The sequence below is a fragment of the Oryzias latipes genome, chromosome 16, assembly GCF_053564925.1.
Source record: "Oryzias latipes strain Hd-rR chromosome 16, Olatipes_Hd-rR_3.1".
Taxonomy (NCBI): domain Eukaryota; kingdom Metazoa; phylum Chordata; class Actinopteri; order Beloniformes; family Adrianichthyidae; genus Oryzias; species Oryzias latipes.
This window is the reverse complement of record NC_136252.1, coordinates 24,373,256-24,393,432: the sequence shown is the minus strand read 5'-3', so window position 1 is coordinate 24,393,432 and position 20,177 is coordinate 24,373,256. Positions and strand designations below refer to the sequence as shown.

At 36.6% G+C, this 20,177-nt stretch overlaps 1 protein-coding gene and 2 long non-coding RNA genes across 4 annotated transcripts; all 3 read left to right on the top strand.

Annotated features, from left to right (window-relative positions):
• The first annotated feature begins 600 nt into the window (after positions 1-600).
• LOC105355965 (uncharacterized) lies at positions 601-3,203 on the top strand. The gene is made up of 2 exons (XR_002874978.2): positions 601-708; positions 790-3,203. It is a non-coding gene; the product is annotated as an uncharacterized LOC105355965 (long non-coding RNA).
• Positions 3,204-3,691: 488 nt separating this feature from the next.
• Positions 3,692-7,947, top strand: LOC144984594 (uncharacterized). The gene is made up of 5 exons (XR_013648392.1): positions 3,692-3,830; positions 6,773-6,878; positions 7,435-7,472; positions 7,596-7,643; positions 7,864-7,947. It is a non-coding gene; the product is annotated as an uncharacterized LOC144984594 (long non-coding RNA).
• Positions 7,948-10,563: 2,616 nt separating this feature from the next.
• On the top strand, positions 10,564-14,240 carry LOC105358392 (myelin protein P0). 2 transcript variants are annotated; one of them, XM_078933580.1, is made up of 7 exons: positions 10,564-10,780; positions 10,990-11,175; positions 11,254-11,331; positions 13,431-13,536; positions 13,698-13,732; positions 13,825-13,877; positions 13,991-14,240. In XM_078933580.1, exons 1-7 carry the CDS (start codon positions 10,714-10,716, stop codon positions 14,132-14,134), a joined length of 669 nt encoding a protein of 222 aa, XP_078789706.1. In that variant the 5' UTR covers positions 10,564-10,713; the 3' UTR covers positions 14,135-14,240. The 2 variants fall into 2 exon arrangements, with proteins under 2 accessions (XP_078789706.1, XP_023820366.1); XM_023964598.2 differs by having other exon boundaries at positions 10,990-11,331.
• Positions 14,241-20,177: the final 5,937 nt, after the last annotated feature.

Below are 20,177 nucleotides of genomic sequence, written 5' to 3'. Positions count from 1 at the left end.
TTTATGAGTCTCATTTGAAGGGGAGAGTGGACATGGATGATCAATCGTTACAAATTAAGAATGTGGAATTGTCAGATGCAGGGTCTTACATCTGCACCATTAACACTTTTCCATCTGGAAGATTTCATGATGCAACGGAACTTCATGTTCAAGGTAAAAAAAAAATCCCATATGATCAGATGTTGGAGAATTTACAAAGATCCTCTCCTTTGAATACTGCGTACTTTCTTGGATGAAGAACTTTCTCTGTAAATTTTAAGCTCAAAATCTTCATCTCCAATAAATTTAAGTCAGAATCAGACTCAGACATGTAAACATGGCTGTTTACTTATCTTAGTCACATAAATATTTAGAAACGTTTTTGCTCTTATTATCTCTTTCTGCAATAACAGAGAATCATAAAGATAAAAGGAAAAAATAATAAACTAACGTTTTGAAGTGATATACACAGTTTTCATAGTTTAGTTTGAAATAAACTAAACTAAAATGAAATTACATTTAAACAGTTTTTTCATTATCAACATGAAGCTGTATGTTGTGGTTTCTGCTGTCAGGTTTGACACAGAGTTATTTATGTATAGATGTGTTTATTTTTCCCCCAGAACTGAAGCTAGTGTCGTTTTGGTTCATTCATGGCACGGCTTTTGGTTTCTTGCTGCTGTTGATGACCCTGCCAGTCGCCACATACTTCTTCCGCATCAGGCGCTTGTATGTACCTGTGTTCCTGTTTAGTCTTGTAGTGGTCATTTATGTGCAGAAAATGACAACTTCTTTTCTTTTTTTCCTCAGATGTGACTGTACAAGCAGGAGCCGTGTCCACAAATAGGTTATTTCATGTGGTCACCACTACAATATCTCAATTTTGTTTATTATTATCTACAAGTAACTTCACGCTTTGTTCTTTTCTAATCTTGTTAAAGTGCCCAAGTCTTTTCATGTTCATAATCCCATACATTTAAATGTATGTATGTAAAATCAAGTATTTTACATGTATAAATGTTATTTTTATTTATGTTTTTAAAGCATATAATGAAGCCTTTAAAGCAGTTCATGTGTTCAACACAAAAATTATTTCTTAGTATGACACTGATGGTTTGTTGCAAAAAAAAGATTTATTTTCACTTTGAAAAGAAAATTCATATTTAGAGATATTTAGAGATTTAAAACATTCTATGAAATAAATAATGAATTTGAGTTTGAATGAATTTTCTGTCATCTTAATGCTTTATTCAGTAGTTGTTCACACTGGTAAAACAAATGTGCTGGTCCAAAAAAGGAGAAAAATGTTCAGAGATGGAGCCAAGAGAAGACACTTTAACGTGCTGGTCTGTGCCAAAATCAAGTGACTCAGGAAACTTAAATGAGAAAAAGATTCTGTCTCTTGTTTGTTTCATTTGTTGGTACTAAAGTGGACAAACATTGATGTTACTGTGATCTCAGTTTTTGATTTATTTAACAGGATTTTGTTGAGTTTTTTTTTGTTTGCTCACTATGCTGAGTGAAGCATTGCTCAAAGTAAAAGTCAGGGTGAATTTTTTTAAGGTATTTCTGGCTTTCAGATTCTCTATTTACAATAAGAACAGATTTGTAAAATGGTGTTGTACACCTGCATCACGAAGTTAAAGTGAAGTGGTAAAGTTGACTTTTTCAGATTCTGTGGGTGAAGTGAGGAAGTAAACATTAGCGCCATCCTGTGGCCTCACTCTGTAGACTGGGGCGGGGTCTGTGAGCATCTATTTTGTGACTGTTTTTGTTAAAGAAATAGTTTTAGAAACATGTAAAATATAGTTATTGTATTTGTTTATTTTTTTTCAAAAATTGTAGCTTGACTAAAATACAGAGGTGATCCGATTTTTTCGTATTTTATTATTAGAGTCACAAAACCAAAGAAGAATATGAGATTTCCGCTCTGGGTGACAATATGTTAATCTGGGATTAATGCAACCACTAAACTTTAAAATAACATAACCTGGATGAGAATATTCATCAACAAAATATTTTAGTAATAATTTTATAAAAATAATAGTAAATATAATTTTAACAAGCATTAAATATTACTTAAGTTTAAAGAGATAAATATGCATTTTAATCTGATCTTTTTTTTTTTCATTTTAAAGCAGGGAAGTTCTATGTTAGCAGAGCAGTGCTATGAGCTATCAAATGATTCTCTTGTGTAGTGAGTTTCATTTTGAGTGGTCTTACTTCTCAGAGCAGGGAGGTAAAAAGAGTTCTGTTGCAATGTTGGATTCTTTTACAAGTGCATGTAGTTAGTGGTGGAAGGGAATGAGTCAAATAATGAGTCACCTGGGAAAATGAGTCTTGATTCACGAGTTAGTAAAGTGACTCGCTAGTATTGAATGATTCGTTCATGACTCGCACATCACTACAAAAAACACTTAAGTAGGTTTTAAACTGGTTTTTAAAAAAAGTATTGTCGTGTCATGTCAAGCCGCAACAGAAGGTTCATCAAGCTTTAAGTCTCCCTTACCAGTGTTCCAACTTTTCTCAATTATTTGAAACCTTTATGACTGTTTTCTGTTTGTACTGGAACCCACTGTTATACTCTGCCTTTATGCGCTTTAGTTCAACAATGTTGTACAGCTGACAAAAATGTCAAGAAAAAGGCAACTAGCAAAAGAAGAGACAGTTTGTTTTTTTTGGTGGGAAAATAAAGCGACAGCCTGAGGGTAACATTAAAAAGCTGGAAGGCAAAATGTGTTTGTGTGTTAAAATAATGTTTTTTGCTTTCTGAGCCACCTGCGTCTCCCACAAATTGTTTTTAACCTCACAGGGTCACTGTTGTAGAGTAGACAGTCAGAAAGTCTGCTCTAGACTAAAGTGAAAGACAGGATCCACTCCTCTAGGAGGAAGACTGCATGCTCAAGATGCAAAGGATCAATATGCTTTAAGAAAACACACTCCTTATCGTGAGTAAATTCACTGTTAGTTACATAAGTTTTCATGAGAAAGAACAAGTTTAGCCCAGAATTTACAGGAAATTCTGTTGATAGGTATGAGATAGTCATTTTAATTCACAGCAGCTGAGTTCCTTTTTCTACTTTTCTTGTCTCTTACCTGTTACATTCACACTATCACCAACAGCTTCTGTTGCCAAGTTTGTTTTGTAGCTCAGACAGACAAACTCTGTGGGATTTGAACTTTGTTTTTTTTTGTACAATTTCAAATAAAAAATTTAACAATAACTAGTTTCAGTTCAGATGATGAAGGCTTGTAATAGATTTTCTCATCTACTGTTGTGTTTGATTTTCATCGCATTACTGCCACGTAAGTCCAGAGTTTTTAGTCTTTTCTCTTCATGTATTCTTTTTTGTTCTTCAAAGACTAAGCACAACTAAAATTGCTTAATTATCACATTATTTTAAGGCACACAAATGCTTTAAAATCATGAAATAAAAATTTCAAAATAGTTTTTTGTCTTTTAATGTGTACTTCTCTTTTGCCATCACTAATTCTGTTTATTCTTACAGTTTTTTGGGCACAAAAAGTTGAAGTCTTGTCTCCAGTGACTGGATATGTTGGCCATGATGTCACCCTGCCATGCAGTTTTATTCAAGGGAAAGAATCTTCCAATGTTACTCAGAGTCAGTGGGACTTCCTGTCACCAGACGGGAATAAAACTCTTATTTTGGTCTTTAACAAACAACATGGAAAAGGTGTTCATGAGTCTCATTTGAAGGGGAGAGTGGACATGGATGATCAATTGTTACAAATTAAGAATGTGGAATTGTCAGATGCAGGGTCTTACATCTGCACCATTAACACTTATCCACTTGGATCATTTCATGATACAACTCAACTTCATGTTCAAAGTGAGTAAGAATATATATTTATACCAGTGGCCGGTTAATGTGAATATCTTAATCAAAAATCAGCACAATTTATCAACCGACTCACTGTTTTTTTTAAAACCTAAAAAACAATTTCTTTTAATTCAGTAAAAACTGAAACTTCTGACAAAGTTTCAGTTTTTCTGTAAAAAGACAGAAATGTGTAATCAGTCATTTTAATCAAAAGTAAAACAAATACAAAACTTCAAGCAGTATTAAAGGGCGCTAATGAAAATAAGCCTGGATTGTCACCACACTTTCAATAACATCCATCACAATTTTGCATTTTTATTCTGAACTTAACCATTTTTAAACGATGTTTGAAAGTAGAATACACTAATATTACTCCCCAATATTGAAAGATATGAATATTTGTAAGCTGGGGAAGGCCTAAAAGAAAATTTTAGAGTGAATCTATTTAGGCCAGGGGTCGGGAACCTATGGCTCTTTTGATGGTCACATGTGGCTCGCAGACAAATCTTTAATTATACTTTTTTTTTTCTCTCTCATTTGACCAGTCCTTCTCGGGCGCGATGCGATGCCAGAGGCGCGCAGTAGTAGCGGTGCTTAGAGAGAAAAATCTGCGCCAGCACTTTCAGTTTACTATTATCTATTATTTCACAGAGTTTGTACCAGCCGGAAACCTGTGAATTGCCGTGCCAAAAACTGCGCGCTCCCGTCTCTGAGAAAGAGCGCGCAGATGCGGAGACGGGATGTGTGAGGGAGAAAGCAGAGGGTGGGGGGGTATGGCGACAGGCAGCAGGTGAATCGCGCAGGGATTGTAAAAACGTAAACCCGCTGCCCGTCACTCACTGCAGCGTGTGAGTGTGAGTTTGGCTCCGCGTCTTTATGTGATCAGTCTGTCTCACATCTACAGAACATTCAGACCTACGATCACGTTTAAAGTCTCAACGCCTGCATGAAGCAGAAACTCAGCACGTATCAACCAGACTAGACCATCAGCAGAACTACCACGAGAAATACTCATAATTTATTAGCAACAGCATAACAATGTTATTAAAAAGAATCCACAGACTTATTGTACTCTAAAAATGTTGAAATTAAATCAAATGCACACATTCACTTGTATATTTAGTTTTAAACATATTGTCGCGGTCTGAGTTGGACTGGGTGGGTGTTAAAAGTTCTGGAGTTCATTAAACGCATCAAGCAGAGATCTGATTGGCCCTCAGTTCTGTCGCTCAGGCTGTTGTTAGGGAGTTTGGACCAATGGGGTTCAGCTATGGGCCGAATAAGAGAAATGGGAGGGCTGGAGCGGGAGCAGGGGAATATAAAGTTGGGAGAAGCGCTCTCGTCTCGGCGGGAGACATTCAGGAGTTGCTGAATTAATTGTACGGCGTTTTTTTACAGCCTGCAGTAACCAGAATAAAGAACCTTAAAAAAGGTTAAGTCTCCGTGCCTCAGTGTGGGAAAGGGACACTACATTATTGTATGGCTCTTTCGAAATTACATTTCAAAATATGTGGCGTTCATGGCTCTCTTGGCCAAAAAGGTTCCCGACCCCTGATTTAGGCTTTACTCACTTTTGGTATTACTTTTAAGTTTTAAAAAATACAAACTGCAGTTTTTGCTTTTTTCTGTTACTGGCTAAATTCACGGATCTAAATTATTATTAATCCAGGTTCTCAAAAGGCATATTTCCCTGAAATATTGTCTCAACACTGAATAACACTTCTACTCCGGAAAGGTAATTGACCGCACCACCACAGAGGTGTGACGTGTCAAGACACTGTTACACAGCATGACTGGTGTCTCTGAGGCTGCCCACAAGAAAAGGACACTTTCAAAAAATAAGCGTTGCTGTCAAGTGCAACAGCTCACCGCAGATGTTGCAAGCTTTTAGTTGAGGGTTTTAAGTTTTGTGTTTTGAATTCCAGTAGATCCATCCAGTAACACAAAGAAAGAAACAAGAACTACATGTTTAGTTCTGTTGAATATACAGGACATCCAGCCTGCAGAACACTGTTGTGTGTGTCAATCATCTCTGAATCATCAACATAAATTATGCCCATGAACTGTAAGCTTAAATAAAAACAGTTCTGTTGAAAACATTGGAAAACAGGAGCACTTCCACTTGGTAGTAAAAACAAAAGGATGTTTAGCAGCTAAAACAAACTAACAAGAATGATAAAAATGAGTTTTTTTGTAGTCAAGCTTTTAAAACTGGACCAGAGCAAACAGGAGGAATGTATAGATGAGTTACAGAATAAGAATGGCTGTTCATGAACTCTATGCAGACAGAAACACAAAGCACTAGCTGCAGTTCCATGTGCAAAATGTCTTTGATCGGATCAAAGATCGGATTAGAATTGAACTGTTTACATTGGTCCTGAAAAACTTTATCTGATTATATCAAATCCTGACCCAGAAGAATGGTTAGGATTAGGGTTAATAGGTGCCAACAACATTTAGCCTTGGAGGCATTTAAAATCTGTGGGGCGATGTTGCATATTCACGTGATTGTTTGCACTGTTTCTCAGGACTACGCACAACAGTTTTCCGCATTTAACAGTCGCTTGCGCCAGCTCACACACCGTTCTGAAGCTGCTCCTCTGCTCGGAGACACAGTTCTCCTGGAAGACTCGGTTCTCCTGAGTCCAGCAGCTCACTCACGAGGAGCAGCCAGCCCGTCCTGTTTGCGGTCCAAAGCCTTCTCTGGAGCGCCACACCGTCCATGCATGATGTCAAAGCCAGGCAGAAATGACCTACAATCGCAATAAATTAAAAATCAGCAAAACCCACCTATGACACATTTTTATTCTGATTACTTTTGTCCATTTAAACACAGCTAGTTACTTCAAATATTTTGTATGTGTTTGTGTTTAAGGCTGTTAAGTAACTGGTAAGTAATAGAAACTGTCACATCTGCAGAGATTTTGTCCAACAAGCTGTTGTTGTTTCAGAAAACTCATCAGGATGTTCTGCTGGTTGCATTGCCGGAATCGTGGTTGGATGTTTAGTTGTTGTTGTTGCAGCTTCTGCTGGAGGATACTCTGTGTATAACAAACGGTGAGTAAACAAATAGAAACAACGATGATGCACATTATTCTTACTTTTCTTTACAAGTATAGTAAAGTATGATTTAGTTTACTGATTCTGAATGTTAAGTATTTGTGACAGCGTGGCTTCTGGTGTAAGGTCACGAACTTGTTCAACCCTTGTGCTATCCTAGGCACTTTAACATTGGGAGTTGGGTCATCTAGACCCACTAGACAGTGCGCTGACCCTTTTTTCTTTAATGATATGTGAACCTCACTGATGTCTATGGATTACATGAAATCCTCTTCTCCTTTATCCACCTTTGTGATGGTAGGGAGAATACGTCAAAGTAAGGGTGGGGTCTTCTAAGATAGCACAAGGGTTAAAAAAGCATTTATTAAACTTTTTGTTTTACTTCTTCCATTAAAATGTGTCATGAAAGCAGGCTGACAGTTTTTAAACCAGCCTTTCAAAGCCAAACTTTACTTTTCAGTTTTTCTGTTTAGTGCTGCTATTTATTGAAGGTATTTGTAAAACTCTTTTAAATTTACTTTTATTTTATTTTTTATATTTCATTAACATTTAGACACAACAGAAAACATGATCCTCCCCCTTACAGAGCAGGTATGCATGTCATTTTTCCTTTGCTCTACTTAAAAAAAAACGATTATAATTCATATTAAAAAAACTGATTTTTGGCTTAAAACATAAAAACAAATTTCATATTTGTTCTTTTTTTTCTTTTAGAGCAAAACAATGTTTATGAGGAAATGTCATCATTCCATAGAAATGTTGGTAAATAAACAGAAGCTTTTCTGTCCACTTTAAACTATTTATTTTTTTGGGAAAAAAATGTTAAAACTGTGAAAAAAAATGATAAATTCTTCACTGAAAATGTTTGATCAAATAAATCACTCAAATGTTGTCGTTTTTTGTGAATGTTGCACACAAATGGAAGTGTTTGAATTTATCAGGTTCTTTTATTCATTATCTTGTTTTTCTCTCTTACTTTCAGTGACAGGAAAGCCTCAGGAAAAAACAAATTTCCTGAGGTACCTGGAGTCAGAATCAGACACCTGAGAGTCCATTTATTTTCTTTTATTTTTTTTTATTTTTTATTTTTTAAACTTGTCCTGTCCAACAGCTAGGCAAACAGATGAGAGCTGAGGGTCTCTTGTGTTGGACATATTTTATTTTAACAAGAGGGGTTATTCATCTTCAGACAAACCAAAGGTATGTCTGAATAAACCCCTTTTGTAATTGAGGCCAAACTTTATTAATTTCAATCATGTTTGAAAATCTTTGGTGTTGGACCGGACGGAAAAGGAAAGAGGGGAAGAAGAGAGAGGGACGTTAGAGAGAGGGGGGGTAGGAGGGTGATAATAGGAGGGGAAGGGGGGTAAGACCATGAAGCAGCATAAAGCAACAAGTTTACTGGTTGTTTATCATTACGGTATGGTTCAAATGTAGTACAAAAAGGGCGGGGCCTGTTCACACACACTCAAATATTATCAACACACCTGCTAGCCGCAAAAATGTCCACATGTCAACATGTACACAAAACAGATAGTGTTCACGAACGCATACCTATGCCTTTAAACCAACTAGTGTGAAATCTTTCATTCATTCAATCATGCAAACTGTTAGTGCAAAGGTGAGCTAACACCTGTGCTCAAGTGAGTGTTTATGTTCTTCTAAAATGGATGGTGGAATGTGAAAAGAAGGAGGAGGAGCGCCCAGCCACCCCCACACCCAGACCCCCGCCGCAGCAGCAGCGGCAGCCGGAATTCCCCCAACGCCATACGGGAACAGGCAGGAAAACGACCGCCCCCCGGGCGACCAAGACCGCCACCCAGGCCAGGGCCAGCAGGACCGCCGCGAGGCCCCCAGAGCCAGAGAGCAGGGAGGCGCGGAGGGAAAGAGAGCGCCGCCCCAGCCCAGCCAGGAAAGCAGCCCCCCCGCCGCGCCGGAAGAGCCCAACGCAGGCCCCCACCGGAGAGTCCATTTATTTTCTTTACATCTAACTTATCCTATAAACCAAATTCCATTGAGTATCAGATGATAATCACAGCAACATAAGAGTTTTACTTGTTTCTATTTCTTACAAGATGTCTACGTCAAAGGTTTTAAAATGCTTTATTTAGTCATATATTTTAGTCTTGTTTTCAAGGTATCCACAAAAGATTTGATCTTTAGCTATATTTTGAAATGTTTATATGTTTACATTACTTCTGATTTTACAAATAATTCCAAATTATGATCAGACATTTTCTGATTTCTGGAGAATAGTTTATCTTTTTTTGTGAATATACCTATTTTCTTTTTTTCACATGGCTTTGAATATTTTTAAATGGTTAAATGTTTTATTTGTTTGATTGAAAATTGCTTTATTATTTGAGGATGAACAATAATAAAGTTGTTCAAAAAAACAGTGAGACTTGTGGATCTGCTTTTTGACCTGCAGTAACCCTTGTGCTATCCTAGGCACTTTAACATTGGGAGTTGGGTCATCTAGACCCACTAGACAGTGCATTAAACCTTTTTTGTTCAATGATTTGTGATCTGCGCTGGTGTCCATGGATTACACGAAATCTTTTCACCTTTATCCACCTTTGTCATGGTAGGGAGAACATGTCAATGTACGGGTGGGGTCATCTAAGATAACACAAGGGATAACAGTCCTCAATAAAAATGTATTTATAAAGAAATACACTCAGTTTTCCAGGGAGTAAATAGTAAAAACTCTAGTGTAACAAAAAAAAGCTGTTCAAACCAAAAGGACTAATTTTTCTCTGTTTGTTCAGCAGCTGGACAGGAGTTAAATTCATCCTGTTTCCCACAGTTCATTTTGTACATGTTCCTCTTTCCTCCTACTTGTGAATCAGACAAACGGTTCCTCAACTCCTAACATAATCGAAGTATTAATTGATACCACTTGCTTATTTGTACTATATTTTCATTTAAGAATGCTACAAGACTTTACCCTGAATGTACTCAATGAAAAAATGGAAACAATGAATTGTTCTGAACTACTTTTTTGACCAACAATGTTTAGGCGAGGAATCTCCAGGAGATTTTAGATGAGAGTTTGTGGTCAGAACTGATTGGAGAAAGGCAGGAATGGTTAAATTCTTAGATGAGTTTATGAATTATCAGACCACTCAAGGTTCACTTCTTTTGCCTTTTTATTATACGTCATTACAGAAATAGTAGTAGTTTATGCTTATGTTGTTAAAATGTCTCCTATTCCTTATTAGGAGACATTTTATCTATTTCTCCGCATTTTTTTGTTTGATCATCTAATCTTTAAATGTTCTGATTTCTGATGCCAAAGTAGCATTTCCACTATCTGACCACACGAGTTCACTGTTGCACAGTAGACTGTAAGAAAATCTTAGTGCTGCTTTTGACTGAAATGAGAAAAAAAAGGTCCACTCCTCTATGAGGAAATCGTTTACAATTAATATTGCATGCTAAAGAGGCAAAGGATCAATATGCTTTCAAGAAGACACACTCCTTATTGTGAGTAAGTTCACTGTTACACAAGTTTTCATGAGAAACAAGGAGTTTAACCCAGAACTTACAGGAAAGCTGATAGATGTGAGATAGTGATTTATATTCACCGCAGCTGAGTTCCTTTTTTCTACTTTTCTTGTCACTTACAGGCGTGAACCTGTTACTTCCACATTATCATCAATGGCTTCTGCTGCCAAGTTTGTTTTGTAGCCCAGAAGGACAAACTCTGTGGGATTTGAACTTTGTTTTCACTTTAAATGACTTCTAAATTGCATTTTTTTTGCTGCTTGGACGTTGAGAGACTGAAAAACAAGGTAGCCCTTTTTTTCATTCACTAGTTTCAGTTCAGATGATGAAGGCGTGTAATAAATTCTCTCAACTACTGTTGTGGTTCATTTTCATCACATTACTGCCAGGTAAATCCAGAGTTTTTATACTTTTTATGAATTCCTTTTTTGTTCTTAAATTAACTTGTTGACTGTCTGAAAAAGACTAAGCACAACTGAAATGCTTAATTATCCGTAAAGCACAAAAACCACAATCCTTATATTAAAAAGTTTGAAATAAGGTTTTCCTTTAATGTGTACTTCTCTTTTGCCATCACTAATTCTGTTTATTCTTACAGTTTTTTGGGCACAAAAAGTTGAAGTCTTGTCTCAAGTGACTGGATATGTTGGCTTTGATGTCACCCTGCCATGCCGTTTTATTCAAGGGAAAGAATCTTCCAATGTTACTCAGAGTCAGTGGGACTTCCTGTCACCAGACGGAAATAAAACCAAGATCATGGTCTTTAACAAACAACATGGAAAAGGTGTTCATGAGTCTCATTTGAAGGGGAGAGTGGACATGGATGATCAATCGTTACAAATTAAGAATGTGGCATTTTCAGATGCCGGGTCTTACATCTGCACCATTAACACTTTTCCACTTGGATCATTTCATGATACAACTCAACTTCATGTTCAAGGTGAGTGTAAAATCAATTTATTGTTAATTTGTATTTTGAGAGTACAATCTTCAAAATCTTAATAAAAAACCACCTCAATTTATAAAGCAACTCACTGTTAGTTTTTACAGACTTTAAAAAATATTTTCTTGTAACTAAATAAAAACTGAAGCGATTTCAAACCACTGAAGTGAAGTGGTTTGAAAAAAAACAAAGTTTCAGTTTTCGGTGAAAAATGGAAATATGTAATGAGTCAATTTTTTCTTTTTAAATATTAAAAAAAGAAAATAAAACTTCAAGTAGCATACTTCACGCAGGTTGTCACCACTCTTTCAGTGACATCCATGACATTTTTGCATTTTTATTTAGATTCTTCTAGTTCATTCAGCATGAACTAAAAAAAAAGGCAATTATCACAAACAAACCGTGTTTTTTGCATAAATCTGTTACTGGCTAAATTCACGGATCCAAATTATTATTAACCTAATGTTCTCAAAAGGCATAATCCCCTGAAATATTGCCGCAGCTTTGAATAACACTTCTACAAATGCATCACACCACCTCAATGGCATGTCAAGTCACTTTTACATAGCTGGTCCTGGTGTCTCTAAAGCTGGCCACAAGAAAAGCACACTTGTAAAAAAAAAAAAAAAGAGTTTTGTAGTCTGGTCTAAAAGATCACTGCAGATGTTGCAAGCTTTTTAGGTTGTGTGCAGATTGCGGGCAGACTGCATGAACACCTTGCAGAGCTGCCACTAAATTAAATGTTGGTTTCTTTTGCTTAAAAGATGTGTCTGTCTGTAATTATGTAAACATTTTAAATGTCAACAATGTTTTTCACAGTAAATTTCAACTCAGCTTTATTGTTCCTCAGCTTAAGGTCCCATTCCCATCATCCTCTGATCTATTGTAAAAGCGTTCCCAATGGTCTTTTAATGATGATTGTGCCATTTTACCCAAAATCCAAAAACCTGTTTTCTTTTCTCGGACAGTTTCTGCAGAGCAGTTGGAGTACATTAGAAATTTGCTGCTGAGTTGTGGATGGGACTGTTGGTATAGAGCAAGCCTGTCCCCCTTCCCATCATCCATCTGTTTACACACTCTCCCACTAGCTTACAGCCCCTCACAACCCCAACCTAACATTACCGGCACAACAAAAATGTCTAGCAATTTTGGAATTATCCAGCTGTACGTTTCTAATTTAGATCCCAGATGTAAGAAAAACAAAGACGTACGTGGATCTAGTTGTCTACCAGGAGCTTGTGGTTTGCTGTAGTAGCGTATGTGTCACACTTGCGATCTTTTTCCAACGACATTTTTTGGTCTGCTCCTGATTCATAACAATTTGAATAAAGAAATACTCAGAAATGCCATTTTAAGCTTAATTTTCGTTATAAATGTCCTCTATCATAAAAGTGTGTATTTGTCAGAAATATTCCAACATATTAACAACTTATTTGCATTAACAAAGAGCTTTGGAAGAGTTTTGATCAGCTGATATAGTTTCCAGAGTGAGTTTCTCTTCTATTTGTACTTTGTACTGTGAACCTTCATACAAACTATCCTGGGGTAATCAGGAAGTGAGTTATCGACTTCACTTGAAGAACGACAAAACCTTTTTTAAGAAGTTTGTAGAATAAGCTTCTTGGATACGAACAATAGCAAAAGAAAAAGTGATGTCAACATTAAAACACTGGTTTGTGGGGGTTTTCAGCAGATCTTCATGCAACACTCGGGTGTCTGTCCTCTTGGTTCTCATCAGAGTTTACACATACATTAAACAGAAACAATCTGTTGTCAGTTTAAACCAAACTATGGTGGTGTGAAAACACGCTACATTGTTTGTCCTACAACCTCTGTCTCCTTGAAAGTACAGTAAATGCTTCATCCTGATGAGGAGATTTAGTCTACTATTTAAATTAAAAAAAAATTGAGGTTCAACAGGAAGTTTCTGTAACGCATCAAACTACTTAAAAATTGCAGCTTATAATTTTGAACAGATCTGTTTAAAAATCTCCCAAACTCTTTGACATTTTCCCCAAATAATAAAAAAATAATTTAATATATTTTTGTGTGAGGGGGGGAAGCGATTTTCATGCTTTTTTTTTTTTTTTTGTCAGAACATAAGCCGATGTCAGCTGGAACAGTCTTTGCTATAGTCTCTGTTTCAGTGCTGCTGCTGCTGATGGCCCTGTCAGGCTCTGCGTACTGCATCCTCAGCAGAAGGTGAGTTTGATTTCTCCATCTCTGCATTTGAACCTTCGGTGTAGAGGAGATCATACATCCTGATGACTCAGTTTTTCAAGAAGTCTTTCAGATAATCAGAACATTTTTGTCAGTAACTGTTGTTGAAATTTAGTCACAGCTGGTTTGTATTTCTCTCACAGACATAATCATTTGGCTCGGGTACAAGTTCAAGTTGGTGAGAATCCACTTGAACGTTTCTCCATTTTTTTAAATATAAATGTTTCTGTTTGTTTCAGTTCCTCCTAATAAAGCCTGCTATTGTTTCAGATTCATTCAGTGAAACAGCTGCACCAACCAGACCGTCTTTTATTAGAAATCAGGTGAGCTTTCTTCCTCATGTTACATTTTTAAGTTAAAACTCTTCACCAACCAGGTTTATACAATAAAACTGCTGCAAAGAAATTTAAACTAACATTTTTTTTCACCCATTTAGGACTTGGTCTACTCTGATGTGAAATTCAAAGGAATCCAATTTGCTGCTCCATCATCTGATGACAAACACAGAGTCTCTACTCAGGCTGATGATGTCATCTACTCAGAAGTCACCGTTTTACGCCCTATAAGTTTTCATGTCTGACGCTGCCAAGGAAAAATTGTGGGTTTGGATTAAGCTGAATCAAATGAGCTCTCTTGACATATTGTTGCATAAAAAAAGAAAATAGAAAATCTAATAAAAGTGAGAAACTTTATGTGAGAAACTTTATTTCGGTTAAGTTAAACAAAAAAACTTAAAAACATCAACATAAACATTGACACTGATCAATGTCAACATAAACATTGAAAATAATAATAATAATAATAATAAATAAACATAACATAAACATTGAACAATGTAAAAGTGACAAAACACTGACAGAAAAGATTATCTCTCTTGGTTTGAATGGAAACACCTCAACATTTTTGTAAAAGAGTTGGAAGAGGTGTCTGAGGAGATGAAGCTTCTAGCCGTTGCTGTGACCCAAACCTCAGATAAGCACAAAATAACAGACAGATGGACGACTTAGCAAAAAGTTAATAGAGAAAAAATGTGTTTCATTGTTCTTTTTGGGTTAGTCTATAAATCTTAATAGTTTACTATCTGGCTGTGATATATTTTTCAATGTGACAAGCCTTTTATTTCTTTCCCTGCACACGAGTGTGTCATGTCATCCAATCGTGTTCACCATCTGCTTGGATGACATGAAACGAAATAAATATTATTCAAAGTTTAAAGCAAACGATAAAAGTTATCATTGGGGAAAATAATAGTAATAGCAATGATAATATTAGAAGTGCAATTTTGAGCTTAATTTTATAACCCATTATTAGAAAAATGCCACAAGAACCTGTTAAAAACACCAAAAACACACGATTTCTATTGGAGTGGGTCTTTAAAGTAATCAGAAACAGCTTTCATAAAAACACTAGATTTGTAACAGCTCATGTCTGATTAGCCTGTTACAGTAGTTTTCTGTCCTATTCACTTCCACAACGTATGATGTCAAAGTGAGTTTCAATAAACCGGAAGCAGCCAGGAGACTTCCATTCTGTGAACCTGTTTGCCATGAATGACATTACTGTCTGTTTTACAGGCTGCTATGTCATCATTTATGATGCTCCTAACAATGAACAATGCTGTAGAGAAGTCTTTTTTTTGACTAGCAGACATTCCTGCCATGCTGGACAAAGGAGGAAGATGTTAAAAAACAAAGTTGAAAAGAAAAAACAAGAGAAGAACTAAGATGATCAACATAATCCACTATGGCATGTCAGTGTAGTGCTTCATGTGATTATATTTTCAGTATTTGCAGGAGTGTTGCCTATTGTTGACATATTTTGTTTTAAGAATTTCCCTGAACTGTTTTTTTAATCAAAAAACCCACATCACATTATGCAAATTCCTCCTCCTTTCTCTTCCCCTTACTCACTCAACCTCTTGTGCAAACAAGCTGTGTTGAAATCTGAAGTGGTTTAAATAAGTGACAAACGGCTTGCAAAGTGGCTATATTGCTAACTTTTGGGCGACAGTCGACACTGTCAGTACAGACAGCATTTCCTGATGAAGTGATTTTGCAAAAGTGAGCTGTTGAACTGAAGGAAACAGATGTGTCAAATGTACTGCTGTGCTCTTTAGGTGTGAAACTGATTCAAAGCGAGATTATTCTCTCTTTAGTAGTACTTGATGTGTCTCACAATATGCTGTAATTTTCTTTTTAACCCTTGTTCTCTCCTAGGCACTTTAACATTGAGAGTTGGGTCATCTGGACCCATAAGACAGTGCACTGAACTTTTTTTCTTCAATGATCTGTGATCTTCACTGGTCTCCATGGATTTCATGAAATCTTTCCACCTTTATCCACCTTTGTCATGGTAGGGAGAACACGTCAATGCAAGGGTGGGGTCATCTAAGATAGCACAAGGGTTAAGTTAATTATCCTGATACATTTTTAAAAACTTTAATTTTTTTGCAAGTTAGATTTGTTAAAATATGTTCTATGTAATGTTGTTCTGTACCTATGCTGCTGTATTAAATATTTCCACATTAATTGATCTTGTGCTCACTCATTTCCCTTTTGAAGGGACAGGAAACAGAAAATAATTAGATAAGGCTGTTCAAAGGAACTGGTTATGAAGGCGTTTCTTTCTATAAGTGCTGACACAAAAGGAAAACTGCAGATTTCCACAATGGAGAAAAAACAGTTCTCTTCAAATGACAAAGAGCAGAGCTAAGACAAGATAAGTGCTTCAGGATCTCTTTTCTCATCATAAAAGTTTTATTTCTTTGAAAAATTTCATTGGATTTTAAAAAGCTGCAAGAAGGATCATATTGACTCAACCTCAACATAATTCATCTGATGAAGTTATTTTTCTGACTTTCCGAGTCTCATTGCAGCATCAGAGAAACAGTTGTGATATGCAGTCCTGCTGCCATTTCTTAACTCAAACCTGTCTTCTGCTAACAGTTATCTTGTGTGGACTGTCGCTTCTCTATTGGACAACATTAAAAGAGGCTTCCATTCTTTATTTTTATTTTTTATTTTTTGCTCTAAAAGTGAACTAATGTCTTAATTTTTTCCACAAAAATAAAAAATTCAAAAATATGGTATTTCTGAATTAGAATTATTCATTACTTTTGATTGAATCAATGCTTTCTTTACATCTGAGAGAGTTTCTTTATGGAAATTGCTCTTCCTGTTGCCAGAAAGCTCACAGGCTGCTGTGAGTAAAGCAGTCAGCATAACCCTTGTGCTATCCTATGACCCCACCCTTACATTGACGTGTTCTCCCTACCATGACAAAGGTGGATAAAGGTGGAGAGGAATTCATGTAATCCATGGACACCAGTGAAGAGCAATTTCCAATGTTAAAGTGCCTAGGATAGCACAAGGGATACGCCCGATCAATGTTAGAGCCTTGCAAATAAGGAAGGTACTGTTTGTTGGTTCCAATCATGACGGTACAATATGTTGGGCTGCTGCTCATAAACTAAACAAATAAAGCCTTTGTCACATTCCCCTGTATGGGGTTGATCTGATTCCACATGGATACTGAAGGTTTTTGGCATCTTAAAGGGAGTGATGGTGTGTCTTGCAGCTATCTTGAGGCTCGTGTGGTCACCTTAGAGGACGTATTGAAAATGGAACGTGCAATTGTCGTGCCTAAGTGTATCATGAAGTATTTGTGAGTGGCTTGCACTTCTGTCGCACAAGTGATGCTTTAGTACAGTGCCCTTACATCCCACTCTAGTCGTTTTTTTGAAGTGCGTGTAGTGGCTCCTCACTGACCGGGCACAAATGCTGCACGTATGTGGTTTGTAGGTGATGCATAAATGCCCATAGGACTCCCACACAAACTACATTCAGATAATCTAATTTCTTCATTTTTTATAGTCAGGCTGCATGCACGGCACACGCTTATTACTTGGATAGCGCTTACAGGCTCATTGTGCAGGATTGGAGAGTTGGAAAAAAAAAAAGAAAATCTGTATGACTTGCCTGTGTCTCGCCTACTTCACCGTTTCTGACCCGTAAGTGTTATTTAAGCATTCACTACAACCTGTTAGCCCCCCCCCCACACACACAAACACACACATAGCATATCCAAAGAAAAAATAAGCATGAACGTTTTTTATTCTACGGGCTCACCGAGTGGTCAACCGTACAGGTTTGCCCATTTTTAGCCTGCAGACGGCCCGTATCCACACGTAAGGGCAGTTGTGACTGAGGCATTAAAATGACACAACCACACAGCATTTAGCTTTAAACTAAAAAAAGGGGGTTCCACCAGGGCTTCAACCCATCCAGTATAACGAGAGTTCCTTTGAGTAACTCAATCTAGCATACGTTTAGCTCCATCATCACTGTGTTCTTGTTCGGGTCTGATTCTTGCTTGGTCTCAGGGACGGGGAAGTTTTGAAGTCTATCAAATTATCTCCTTGTCTTCCTTCACCTTGGGAGTTTAGAAAGTAAAAACCACTATTAATGACAGCTACAATTACTAAAACACTTTAGAGAGCAAATGTCGTTTTTAACTTTAGGTCTTATAAAAGTTAATTTCAAGGCTGACTACAGGAGAAATAATACACAGTTTCTTCACATTATGCAATAAAAACCTTTTTTTTTTACAGCTCAATTTCAATTACATCCCTGCAAGAAAAGTCTAAATGACTGCTACTTTGGCAATTGTGAAACACTTCTTATCTGTTTATAGAATCTACTCGACTGGATGGGAATATGTGTCTGCATGGTTTAGCTGTTAATTTAAAGCCTGAACTGTTTTTCTGTTACATGAAAGTACGCTGCATGTGCCTGAGGGGGAAAAAAGATTATTCAAGTAATTAGTAGACTTCTTAGGCTCTTGCATCTATTTTCTTTCTTTCTGACTGTGTTTATCTCCAGGTGCTTTCCCCCGCATCTAAAGTGAAAACCTAGCTTGAAGCGAGTTTACACTGGGACACGATGTAACCCTGCAGTGCCAGTTCACCCAATCACCAACATATCACAGTGTGTCTCAGTTTTAGGGAGATCTCCTTCAGGAAGATGAAGATAAACCCAACACACTTTTAACTGCCAGTTTGGCTGATTTTCCCAGAAGACAAAATCAGCAGATGTAGAAATAACATATACATAATTTAGTAATTATACATTTCCAAGAGTTATTGTTCCTCCAAAAGCTATATATTGTATTTTTTCTCCCAAAATAGAAAGTTTTTGTTTGGATGATTACTCAAAGCAGAGAAATCTGTGGAATCCTGTTATTACTGTCAGAATAAAGTGTCTCGTTTAGTCTATTTTTCTTTTAACTGGGTTGATGAGGAGCCAACATGTGATCTCGCTACTGGATTTCAATGTCTGATACGAATTTCAAATTGAAATTAAATTTGAAGAGGGAACTAATGTCCTCCATGATGGGAGAGATTCTATTGTATCAGTCACATTCTTTTATTTAATCAGTTTGTTGAGTTATCGTATTCGTTTTATTACTTCTTGTTCCCTTTAGTGAAAAACTCACATACAAGAAGTTGATCGCACATTAATAGACAAATGTAACTCTAATAGCCCTAATTTTGTTAGTTTTAAATTTCTCATGTTTTTATTTAGCATTATTTAGTTTTGCCCATCGGACTCATGAGATTAATGAAAAATTAAACAGGCCAATTCACTGATACTTGAAAGCATTGTGTTATTTTTCTCACTAAGTGAGATAAACCACCTTCAACTCTGCTACGGAGATCCTTCTTTTACCAGTCCAAATTGCATAATGGTTAAATTCACATCCTAAAAGCTGTCACTGTGTCAGATCTTTCACAAAGACTCATACTTTTCTAGGTTACAGCCGCTTTTTTTTGACTGTTTGTCAATGAATGCAACCTTTCTTCCTGTACATCAATTTAAAACGAACTGTGGTTGGCTTAAACCAGACAAACAGGACAACAGTTGAGCATTTTTTGGGAAGTTACTAAAATATAATGTCATATAAAGCAATGGTGAAGTAGACTCTTCCTCTTTCCTGAAGCCATCAAAGAGAAAAACAAACTAAAACTTTCCTGTTTTCAGTCGGACAGTTCTGTGCTGGGAGAGATGGAGAAAGAAACCAAGGTTTTTGTGCACTGCTTTTTTCAAAGGTTATTTTGTTTCACAGATACCAGTAAACTCATCTTTTATGCCATTTCATTCAATTTCTTAGTTTTCTAGTCAATTCTCTAAAAAAAAACGAATTCAACAAAAGCTGCATCTCATGCTCTACATACTTTCCAGTTGAATGTTATGCGCTATTTGTTTTTTTTTTACAATTGTATACATTGTATACATACAAGTTAATGACAATATGGTTTGGGAAAAACAATTGAAAAAATGCTTGAAGACAGCCAAATGTCAAGGTTGAGTCGGGACACAAATGCAGGACAGCGAAAAGAGCTTCAAAAGCAAACAAGGTTTAATCACAATAGTACTTGAAATGACTGAAGCGAACTTACAAAACGACCCAGTGACAAGAAACAAACAGACCAGGGTTTAAATACACAAATGGGAATGACAAACAGGTGAGCAGACAGGTGCCGGTGATGACTGGTGAAGTTACCTAGTGAAACAGTGAGCCCTGAAAGGAAGTAACAAAATAAAAGCCCAAAACCGGAAGTGAGA